This window comes from Canis lupus, chromosome 31 (genome assembly GCF_011100685.1).
Source record: "Canis lupus familiaris isolate Mischka breed German Shepherd chromosome 31, alternate assembly UU_Cfam_GSD_1.0, whole genome shotgun sequence".
Classification (NCBI taxonomy): domain Eukaryota; kingdom Metazoa; phylum Chordata; class Mammalia; order Carnivora; family Canidae; genus Canis; species Canis lupus.
In genome coordinates this window covers 25,838,341-25,850,877 of record NC_049252.1, presented here as the reverse complement: position 1 = coordinate 25,850,877, position 12,537 = coordinate 25,838,341, and the positions used below count along the sequence as shown (strand labels likewise).

General features: G+C 40.0%; 1 protein-coding gene across 1 annotated transcript; it reads right to left on the bottom strand.

Annotated features, from left to right (window-relative positions):
* Positions 1 to 4,111: 4,111 nt before the first annotated feature.
* LOC100686441 (keratin-associated protein 13-1-like) lies at positions 4,112 to 4,660 on the bottom strand. Its single transcript, XM_038581729.1, has one exon. The coding sequence runs from the start codon at positions 4,637 to 4,639 to the stop codon at positions 4,112 to 4,114; it is 528 nt and encodes a 175-aa protein (XP_038437657.1). The 5' UTR covers positions 4,640 to 4,660.
* Positions 4,661 to 12,537: the final 7,877 nt, after the last annotated feature.

Here is a 12,537-nt window from a genome sequence, read left to right as displayed (position 1 = left end):
TGTCTATGAGTAGCCTGAGGAAAACCATCTTGACCTTGAGGTATCAATCAATGCTTCTACTTATCTCATTCCATAATGTTAAAACTTGGGATTTCTGCCTATAGGCTCATCTATAATTTTTTTGAGCTTTTCCAAATTGTAGAAAAGTACATTATCCTGTAAAGACTGTTCAGTCTCCAGAGCACTTTCTTTCTCCTTAAGATCCTATTTCCTGGGCAGCTGTCCTAATTTGGACTTGGGTAAGACTTTATTTTCCTTTTGTATTAAAGTTCTCTTTCTGGTAAATTTGTATCACCAGTTGCTTCCAAAGATGATGATTTATCATTAGCAGTTGCAAAAGATGCAATAGATCACTTGGATGCGTACATTTTCATTTAGGTCAAATAACTATTCTAAATGATTTTCACTCATGCTAAACCCTAAGTTTTCCTGTGCATGCAAAACCAGCACACACCTAAAAACAATAGTTGTTGATGTGCAGTCCATTAGCAGCAGGATAACTTCAATAAGGATTAGATGAAGGCAGTTTTATGTGAATATTGTCAAATGCTTCACATGAAAATGAACTAATTCTAGTAATGGTTCGATTTCTTCATCCATTTGAAGGGGAGAAAAATATGCCACCTCAAAATTTGCTTCCTGTCCCATCAATTATTTTAAGTTGGTTATTTTTAAGAAATACAGACACAAAAGATCTGAAAATTGAGTAGAAATTACCCTTTTATAAGAGACATTATATTCACAAGGGAAACCTAATGTAAGAGTGTCTCCCACCCTGTGTCAGGAAAAGGGCAAGGACTCAGCAATCTAGAAACTCTTTTGTCAGTGGAGAATGTGAGGCCCTCAATCTGCATAACAACCTTAGCCTTGTTTATTGAGCTTTTCCTGGTCATCTCCATAACTGACTCCCTACTACCAACATGTACCTTTGTCTTTAGCTGAAGATGGTATTTAAGTTGATGGCTTTGGCCATTTCAAGGGGTTACTCTCTCTTATATACATAAATTATGTAAGTTATTCAACTTTTGTCTTATTCCTTTCCATCTATGTTATATCCATTTGATTGTTAGACCAGCCACAGAAACTCAAGAGTAGAAGTGAATTGTTCTTCTCCCCAACACAGTACGGAGAAACCAAGTAAGGCTAGTGAAAGTTCATAATGTTCTATTTGACAATGTTGATGTAAAGTGATTTCAAGAAGTTAACATTGAAGATAAAATTCTTAGTTGCCTCAGAAATAGCAAAAAATAGAAATCTGATGAAGGACAATATCATGGCAAAGACAAGTAAGATTTCTATGGAGAAGAAATACCGTTGTAAGTATTATAAACAAATAACTCATAATCATATCCACACAAGCTGCAATATTCTGCTAATTAAAGTGGAGGCAGTAGTTTTAAAACTTTAAAAGCAGTCATGTTTATACCCATAGTAGGTTAGTTTGGCAAGCAATGTTTTTCTTACCTCATCAATCAACTCTGTTGTGTTATTATCCTTGTGCCTTTGTGTTGCTGGTGTTTAGACTGTTATATGTTATTTTACATAACAAAGCACATCCTAGGGATTTTCTTCTGTTCTTGGTTGGGCCACTATTCATTCTGCAATGCTGGATTCTAAATCTTCCCCCCACCCCCACCCCACCCCCCAACACACACACTTATGCTACTTCTGTGCAAATAGTACTCCTTTTCTCTACTTACAGACTTTCCCATGATTTTATTCAGGTTGCCTCCACTCTTTCAACCTGAATCACCAAGATGTGAGTGCAGTTATAGTTTCTGGAAGATGTCACAAGTTTGGCAATTTTACTTTTTTCTTTAAAGCTTTTTTTATTTTTTTATTTTTTTATTTTATTTTATTTTTTTTTATCAGGGAAAAGCTTCTAGAGTGACAGTGTTGCTGTGGGGGAGTTTGAAGGGAAATTAAAAATCTGTCAAGTTACATAAGAATCGTCCTTATACTCTACTTTATTTTAAAAAAAAATTAATAAGAAGCTGAGCATCTCTAATTTGTGGTTCTGATATTGAACTTGAATATACCAAGTGAGATGTGAGAGGGTTTTTTTAAAGAATTATTTTTGTTCATAGTGTTAGGTATTGTGGAAGGGAATATCATGATGTGACACTAATAATAATAATTAAAGTGAAAATATAGGATTTGTCACAGCACTCAGGATTTCCAGTGATCTCATCCTGAAAGGTAATCAAATATTTCTCTCTCAGTCTTGTATTAGGTATTATAGTTAATATAAATATTTTCAAATGAAATTAATTCACCCTTCCTTCACACTCTTCTAAATTTGTTTCATTCCTACTCTTTATTCTGGATACTACTCATCAGGCTAATGAAATGAGATCCTGTTGGGGTTGAAGCCTATTCATATAAAGAAATTTCTGTAGTACCAGAGGTACTTGAGTACTCTTTGGTTAAGCAAAGAGTTGCATATTAAAAAAGAAAATCCAGAAATAATAATAAAAGATAGATTCAAGAGGTCAGATTCTATAAGATCTTTGATTTATAAACTTTGGCAAGCTTCTAATCCTTTTGAGCTTTTATTCCCTTATGTCTGGAAAGGTCTATAAGACATAATGTTTATCTTTCTCACAGGGATGTTTGAGCATTAAATGAAAGTGGTATATCTGATACCTCTTGTGGCCTCCCTTATATCCTCATTCTCTCATGGCAGATCCCAGGCACAGCTATGGTGAACAATTTCACACAGACCTCAACTCTCTTTGCATAGACAGTTTGTCCTCCCAAACACAGCATTTCTTTCATTCTCTATCTGAGCTTCTCTGAGGTCACAGCCGGGAAAACAAATGGAGCCTATGTGAATCCTCCTTTGCACAGTGAAGTTAGTGAAGTTAACATATATCTGGGACAACACTGAACCAATGAGAGAGACCACAGATGATAGATACATGCTTCTGCAGTATCTATTGGTCAGATCCTGGGTTAAATTATTCTGAGAGTTATTCTATATGTTCCTAAAAGGGCCCAGAAGGATTGAGTCCCCATTGCCCACTATAATATTAATTACAGAAATATGGTCATTTATGAGATTTTCCTCTCTGATTCTCTAACCTTCCATGATTTCCCAAACCCACTCCCTGGGATCTTGTACCAAGTAAACCACCTGCACCCAAGTTCTTGACCTCAGTTCTATTTTGGGGAGACAAAGATCAAGGCTGAGACTAATCAACATAAATGTTTGTTTAATGCTGCTCAGATATGCTGCTCTTAGCTTGAAAGGTTGAAACTTGGAGAAGCATCAGGAGGTTATACATACTTCCTTAACCCAGCTATCACCACCTAAGATCATTTCAAACCTTGCATGTGTTTTTTGGTAAGGCTTAGGAACATTTCACCTATGGCAGGTCGGGATCAGGGCATTTAGACTAATCAACAAAGAGCATACATAGCCTCTGTTCTGGGAGTTAAGGCTCATCTTTTTTCTGCTGAAAATCCACACTCAGATGCTAGACTTTGAGGTATGTGTTTATTGATGTGTAACCTCACCTTATAAATTATATCATATTCTTGTTGTCTCATTTCTAGTTTATGTACCAATTTACTTGTTTCCCTTTATCAGCAAAAATACATGACCTTTATTCTCAGGCAAGTGTCACTGACATTGAGACATGCAAAATATGGACCTCCAGGAAATGAATACTCCCCACAGGAAACATATCCAAAATCAACAGAAATTTGCTCAAATCTATCATACTGTATGTGCCCAAACCCAGTCTCAGAGTCATACTGATCTTTATCATAATCTCCCAAATCCATAAAATACAAAAACTATAGGCAAATGATAATAATAAAAATGAGATGAACAATATATTTGAATGCCAGATTACAACAATTTATTAGATTAAAATTTTCACTTTCAATTGCTTTTCAGTAAAAATCCAATAGTATACATTCTATTAATAGTACAGAATTTAGGTCTTAATTTGATATTACTAATTGAGTTCAGAGTCAGCCAAAAGTCAGTGCAGCAAGAAACTGAAGGTTTAGAAATAAAAGAACTTTAGTAATTTTTGGAAATGAAAACAATGGCTATACTGAGTAGAGACTTTGAGGTCAATACTCAAAAGCACCCAGACCCTCAACAAATTAATCTATAGAAGCCAGAGCCACAGGCTGGCCTGTAATACGATGACTGGCAGCTCCTAGAGGTGAAGTAGGTTGGGCAGCAGAATCTGGATCCATAACTCAGGGAAGGGAAGCCACAGACTCTAAAACCCAGGGGTCTGAAACCCTGGGATCTACAACCCAGTGAATAGCAGCTTCTGGTTCCATAGTCCAGGGAGTAGCAGCTTCTGGACCCAAGGCCCACAGACCCAGGGTAAGCAGTCCACCAGGGACTGCAGAGCATGGAGGTCCTCGGGAGGTAGCAGGATGTCTGGCAGGGGCTGGACACCACACACGATGTCTGGCAGCTGGTAGGTTCACAGCACGTCTCCTGACAGCCAGTATGGAGGGAGGAGCCCACCTGGCAGGTGCTGGGAGAACAGACGTCAGTGCGGTAGACCAGGTTGCTGGGGTACAATGAGCCACAGGAGGAGCTGGGGTAGCGCAGGTATCCCCCAAAGGAGCGGGAGGAGAAGTTTCCAGAGCAGCAGCTGTGGGACATGTTGGCAGGAGATGTGAGTTCAGCTGACTGACAGAAGATTCTGTGTTTGAATTTCATCTCTGGACTGGGGTGTTTATATACTCTCAGCCACGGGTGTGGCACACTACAGAATCATGGTTCCTATGTTGAATCTACTTTTTTGCATATGTGTAACTCAATAGTCTTCTCCGTAATTGCAGTTGAATAGTTTCCTGCATTTGGATTTACGGGTGCTATAATTTTGGTGTTACAGCCAAAGCCAATGAACTGCTCCTATGTCAGAAATGCCGTGATTATGTGGCATTAATGTTCATCCCATCATGTTGAGGAAAGCACCACAGCCAGGACAGCTTTTCCTTGGCCTTATGCGACCTGCATGTACTTCCTGTGTAACAACATCTGGTTTTTCTGATGGATACTTTCCTCCCAAGAGTGGGGAATGAGATTTTATTTATTTATTTATTTATTTTCTGGTACAATGGATCAGAGACATAGTTTCCACCTGGATGGAGCCTTCCTGGAATGATCCACCCTGTCACCATACATTCCCATGCTCCAAAATTATTGGCGGTAATTTGTTACGCCAGCAACTAAGAAAGAATGCACCAAGTAATGGTTACCCAGTGTATCTCTTGTCCAATAAAGAGACACAAAAAATGGATAAAACAAAGAGGGAGAGAGATGGCTAGACACTGACAGACACCTTGCCACACATCTAAGTATAAAGTGACAACACTAGGGCTCAGTTGAAACAGTCCCAGGGAAGATCAATCTAGGTCTATCTCTAGGTGGTCAAGAAGAAAACACTAGTCTGATGAGGGTAGGAAACAGCTGGAAGAGGAACAGAGAAAGCTGAGATTTCATCCTTTTTTTCTAAAGCACTCTTAAATGATGATCTGTGCCATGCTAATGTCTTTATAATTAGAACTCTTCAAAATTAGTATATCTTATGAAGCTTGATGTATTATCCACTTTATCGTCTACATTTATAAATATCCAGGCTTCCTCTGTCTTAGAATGTCTTAGCTTTTCACTGCACAGTGCCATGATTTTCTGGCACTTGCATAGCCTAGTACCACCCCACATTTTCCTGCCTAAATGTTTCTTTGTCAGGTCCCTTTTCCTCGTGGGGTACATGGAACTCTCTCTCTCCACTTCCTTGTCTTTCTCCTCCCCAACTCTATCTCCCTACCATTTTTAATTTTATTTTTTCTGTGTCTAAGTTTGTTTTTTTCTATTTTTTTTCTTTTTTTTTTTTTTTTTTGCCACTGCTTAATTATAGATTCAATGTTTTTCAAAGAGTTTGATAATTTATCTTATTCTTGGAGTACAACTGGCTGTTTCTAAGTTCAATGTTAAAGTAAAATCAGTTATAAAAATAAGTAAACTAGGGGTGCCTAGGTTGCTCAGTTGGTTAAGCATCCAACTCTTGATTTCAGCTCATATCATGATCTCAGCGTTGTGGGATTGAGTCCCATGTCAGGTTCCACCTTAGATGTGGAAGTCTCTCTTCCTTTTTCTCTGCCCCCCAACCTCTAAAAATAAATAAATGAATAAACAAATTAATTAAATAAATAAAACCAGTTGAATAATATTATAGGGCCAGGAGAATGTACTATCATGGCTGACAGCAAAATATTCTTATTTTACAAATAAAACTGTAGTAAAGTCACAACAGTAATGTTAAAAGTATTGGATTTTCTAAACAAAATTCATAGCAGTTTTAAAAGTAACATAATGTAGACCTTCTGGAAGGAAGAGGACTGAGGAAAGATGTAAATGAACCCAAATAGCTACTTGCTGAGTCCTTGATTTTCTGTTCTTCAACAGAACAGAAATTGCTCCTTGCTTTGTGTCTCAGCAAGTAAGTAAAGTGTCCTGTTGATACAATACTGTGGACACTTACTTCCCCAGTTTTTCTCCCTTCAAACACAATTCTTTAAAATAATGTTGGTCAGACAATATAAGATTTCACTTATGTGGGATGAATGAATTCTGGGGTTCTAATGCACAACATGATGACTGTAGTTAGTAAAACTGTTAGTATCATTTTTGTATACTTAAAATTTGCTAAGAAAGGTGATCTTAAGTGTTTTAACCACATGCACAAAAAATGTAAGCATGTGAAATGGTGAATATTTTATTAGTTTGATTTTGATAATCATTTCACAATTAGACTTATATCTAAACATCACACTGTATCCTTTAAATACATATAACTTATCTGTCATTTATACTTCAATAAAGCTAGAAAAAGTAAAATAATCTTGAAGGTAAGACTTATGAGTTAGAAAGGGAGCATAGATTTATTAGGTAACCACAAAATTTAGTGAATTTGTTTTCAATTATTCCAGATTCCTTGTTCAAGGATCATTCTTCTGCTTTTCCCTTGCCTCTAAATTTCTAAACCTTCATCGACATTAAGTTAGTATAAATTTCAAAAGGATTTATCAACTCCCCAACTATGGACTAACTCCCTAACCTTAGCTCCAATGATTATATTGTTTGTTCTATATAACACAGACCTCCACCAATTGTTTATCAACAATTAAAAAAATTAGGGGGGAGGAGCAAGATGGCGTAAGAGTAGGGTCTCCAAATCACCTGTCTCCACCAAACTACCTAGAAAACCTTCAAATTATCCTGAAAATCTATGAATTCGGCCTGAGATTTAAAGAGAGACCAGCTGGAATGCTACAGTGAGAAGAGTTCGCGCATCTATCAAGGTAGGAAGACGGGGAAAAAGAAATAAAGGAACAAAGGCCTCCAAGGGGGAGGGGCCCCGCGAGGAGCCGGGCTGAGGCCGGGGCGAGTGTCCCCAGGACAGGAGAGCCCCGTCCCGGAGGAGCAGGAGCTGCACCGACCTTCCCGGGCGGAAAGGGGCTCGCAGGGAGGTGGAGCAGGACCCAGGAGGGCGGGGATGCCCTCGGGCTCCCTGGGACAGTAACAGCAACTGCGCGCCCAGGAGAGTGCGCCGAGCTCCCTAAGGGCTGCAGCGCGCACGGCGGGACCCGGCGGGACCCGGAGCAGCTGAAGGGGCTCGGGCGGCGGCTCCGCGGAGGGGGCTGCGCGGCCCCGGGAGCAGCTCGGAGGGGCTCGGGCAGAGGAAGAGGCTCCGTGCGGAGGGGGCTGCGCGGTTCCAGGAGCAGCTCGGAGGGGCTCGGGCGGCGGCTCCGCGGAGGGGGCTGCGCGGCCCGGGAGCGCGAATCCACCAGCGCAGGCACCGGAGCACAGGGCGCCGGGACACAGCCCAGGATCCCGCCTCCCCCGGGACAGGCAGAGGCCGGGAGGGCCCAGGACAGCGAGGACGCTCCTGCCCCAGCTGAGCAGATCAGCGGCCCCGCCCCGGAGCCTCCAGGCCCTGCAGACGGAGTTCCTGCCGGAGCTGAATCCAGGTTTCCAGAGCTGCCCCGCCACTGGGGCTGTTCCTCCTGCGGCCTCACGGGGTAAACAACCCCCACTGAGCCCTGCACCAGGCAGGGGCACAGCAGCTCCCCCAACTGCTAACACCTGAAAATCAGCACAACAGGCCCCTCCCCAGAACACCAGCTAGACGGACAACTTCCAGGAGAAGCCAAGGGACTTAAAGTACACAGAATCAGAAGATACTCCCCCGTGGTTCTTTTTTTGTTTGTTTTTGTTTTTGTTTTTGTTTTTATTTTGTTTTGCTTTTTGATTTGTTTCCTTCCCCCACCCCCTTTTTTTCTCCTTTCTTTTTCTTTCTCTTTTTCTTTTTTTTTTTTTCGTTTTTTTTTTCTTCTTTTTCTTCCCTTTTTTTTTCTCTTTCTCTTTTCTTTCCTTCTTTCTCTCCTCTCTTTTTCTCTTTTTCCCAATACAACTTGCTTTTGGCCACTCTGCACTGAGCAAAATGACTAGAAGGAAAACCTCACCTCAAAAGAAAGAATCAGAAACAGTCCACTCTCCCACAGAGTTACAAAATCTGGATTACAATTCAATGTCAGAAAGCCAATTCAGAAGCACTATTATACAGCTACTGGTGGCTCTAGAAAAAAGTATAAAGGACTCAAGAGACTTCATGACTGCAGAATTTAGAGCTAGTCAGGCAGAAATTAAAAATCAATTGAATGAGATGCAATCCAAACTAGAAGTCCTAACGACGAGGGTTAACGAGGTGGAAGAACGAGTGAGTGACCTAGAAGACAAGTTGATAGCAAAGAGGGAAACTGAGGAAAAAAGAGACAAACAATTAAAAGACCATGAAGATAGATTAAGGGAAATAAACGACAGCCTGAGGAAGAAAAACCTACGTTTAATTGGGGTTCCCGAGGACGCCGAAAGGGACAGAGGGCCAGAATATGTATTTGAACAAATTCTAGCTGAAAACTTTCCTAATCTGGGAAGGGAAACAGGCATTCAGATCCAGGAAATAGAGAGATCCCCCCCTAAAATCAATAAAAACCGTTCAACACCTCGACATTTAATTGTGAAGCTTGCAAATTCCAAACATAAGGAGAAGATCCTTAAAGCAGCAAGAGACAAGAAATCCCTGACTTTTATGGGGAGGAGTATTAGGGTAACAGCAGACCTCTCCACAGAGACCTGGCAGGCCAGAAAGGGCTGGCAGGATATATTCAGGGTCCTAAATGAGAAGAACATGCAACCAAGAATACTTTATCCAGCAAGGCTCTCATTCAAAATGGAAGGAGAGATAAAGAGCTTCCAAGACAGGCAGCAACTAAAAGAATATGTGACCTCCAAACCAGCTCTGCAAGAAATTTTAAGGGGGCCTCTTAAAATTCCCCTTTAAGAAGAAGTTCAGTGGAACAGTCCACAAAAACAAAGACTGAATAGATATCATGATGACACTAAACTCATATCTCTCAATAGTAACTCTGAATGTGAACGGGCTTAATGACCCCATCAAAAGGCGCAGGGTTTCAGACTGGATAAAAAAGCAGGACCCATCTATTTGCTGTCTACAAGAGACTCATTTTAGACAGAAGGACACCTACAGCCTGAAAATAAAAGGTTGGAGAACCATTTACCATTCGAATGGTCCTCAAAAGAAAGCAGGGGTAGCCATCCTTATATCAGATAAACTAAAATTTACCCCAAAGACTGTAGTGAGAGATGAAGAGGGACACTATATCATACTTAAAGGATCTATTCAACAAGAGGACTTAACAATCCTCAATATATATGCTCCGAATGTGGGAGCTGCCAAATATATAAATCAATTATTAACCAAAGTGAAGAAATACTTAGATAATAATACACTTATACTTGGTGACTTCAATCTAGCTCTTTCTATACTCGATAGGTCTTCTAAGCAAAACATCTCCAAAGAAACGAGAGCTTTAAATGATACACTGGAACAGATGGATTTCACAGATATCTACAGAACTTTATATCCAAACTCAACTGAATACACATTCTTCTCAAGCGCACATGGAACTTTCTCCAGAATAGACCACATATTGGGTCACAAATCGGGTCTGAACCGATACCAAAAGATTGGGATTGTCCCCTGCATATTCTCGGACCATAATGCCTTGAAATTAGAACTAAATCACAACAAGAAGTTTGGAAGGACCTCAAACACATGGAGGTTAAGGACCATCCTGCTAAAAGATAAAAGGGTCAACCAGGAAATTAAGGAAGAATTAAAAAGATTCATGGAAACTAATGAGAATGAAGATACAACCGTTCAAAATCTTTGGGATGCAGGAAAAGCAGTCCTAAGGGGGAAATACATCGCAATACAAGCATCCATTCAAAAACTGGAAAGAACTCAAATACAAAAGCTAACCTTACACATAAAGGAGCTAGAGAAAAAACAGCAAATAGATCCTACACCCAAGAGAAGAAGGGAGTTAATAAAGATTCGAGCAGAACTCAACGAAATCGAGACCAGAAGAACTGTGGAACAGATCAACAGAACCAGGAGTTGGTTCTTTGAAAGAATTAATAAGATAGATAAACCATTAGCCAGCCTTATTAAAAAGAAGAGAGAGAAGACTCAAATTAATAAAATCATGAATGAGAAAGGAGAGATCACTACCAACACCAAGGAAATACAAACGATTTTAAAAACATATTATGAACAGCTATACGCCAATAAATTAGGCAATCTAGAAGAAATGGACGCATTCCTGGAAAGCCACAAACTACCAAAACTGGAACAGGAAGAAATAGAAAACCTGAACAGGCCAATAACCAGGGAGGAAATTGAAGCAGTCATCAAAAACCTCCCAAGACACAAGAGTCCAGGGCCAGATGGCTTCCCAGGAGAATTTTATCAAACGTTTAAAGAAGAAATCATACCTATTCTCCTAAAGCTGTTTGGAAAGATAGAAAGAGATGGAGTACTTCCAAATTCGTTCTATGAAGCCAGCATCACCTTAATTCCAAAGCCAGACAAAGACCCCGCCAAAAAGGAGAATTACAGACCAATATCCCTGATGAACATGGATGCAAAAATTCTCAACAAGATACTGGCCAATAGGATCCAACAGTACATTAAGAAAATTATTCACCATGACCAAGTAGGATTTATCCCTGGGACACAAGGCTGGTTCAACACCCGTAAAACAATCAATGTGATTCATCATATCAGCAAGAGAAAAACCAAGAACCATATGATCCTCTCATTGGATGCAGAGAAAGCATTTGACAAAATACAGCATCCATTCCTGATTAAAACTCTTCAGAGTGTAGGGATAGAGGGAACATTCCTCGACATCTTAAAAGCCATCTATGAAAAGCCCACAGCAAATATCATTCTCAATGGGGAAGCACTGGGAGCCTTTCCTCTAAGATCAGGAACAAGACAGGGATGTCCACTCTCACCACTGCTATTCAACATAGTACTGGAAGTCCTAGCCTCAGCAATCAGACAACAAAAAGACATTAAAGGCATTCACATTGGCAAAGAAGAAGTCAAACTCTCTCTCTTCGCCGATGACATGATACTCTACATAGAAAACCCAAAAGTCTCCACCCCAAGATTGCTAGAACTCATACAGCAATTCGGTAGCGTGGCAGGATACAAAATCAATGCCCAGAAGTCAGTGGCATTTCTATACACTAACAATGAGACTGAAGAAAGAGAAATTAAGGAGTCAATCCCATTTACAATTGCACCCAAAAGCATAAGATACCTAGGAATAAACCTCACCAAAGATGTAAAGGATCTATACCCTCAAAACTATAGAACGCTTCTGAAAGAAATTGAGGAAGACACAAAGAGATGGAAAAATATTCCATGCTCATGGATTGGCAGAATTAATATTGTGAAAATGTCAATGTTACCCAGGGCAATATACACGTTTAATGCAATCCCTATCAAAATACCATGGACTTTCTTCAGAGAGTTAGAACAAATTATTTTAAGATTTGTGTGGAATCAGAAAAGACCCCGAATAGCCAGGGGAATTTTAAAAAAGAAAACCATATCTGGGGGCATCACAATGCCAGATTTCAGGTTGTACTACAAAGCTGTGGTCATCAAGACAGTGTGGTACTGGCACAAAAACAGACGCATAGATCAGTGGAACAGAATAGAGAATCCAGAAGTGGACCCTGAACTTTATGGGCAACTAATATTCGATAAAGGAGGAAAGACTATCCATTGGAAGAAAGACAGTCTCTTCAATAAATGGTGCTGGGAAAATTGGACATCCACATGCAGAAGAATGAAACTAGACCACTCTCTTTCACCATACACAAAGATAAACTCAAAATGGATGAAAGATCTAAATGTGAGACAAGATTCCATCAAAATCCTAGAGAAGAACACAGGCAACACCCTTTTTGAACTCGGCCACAGTAACTTCTTGCAAGATACATCCACGAAGGCAAAAGAAACAAAAGCAAAAATGAACTATTGGGACTTCATCAAGATAAGAAGCTTTTGCACAGCAAAGGATACAGTCAACAAAACTCAAAGACAACCTACA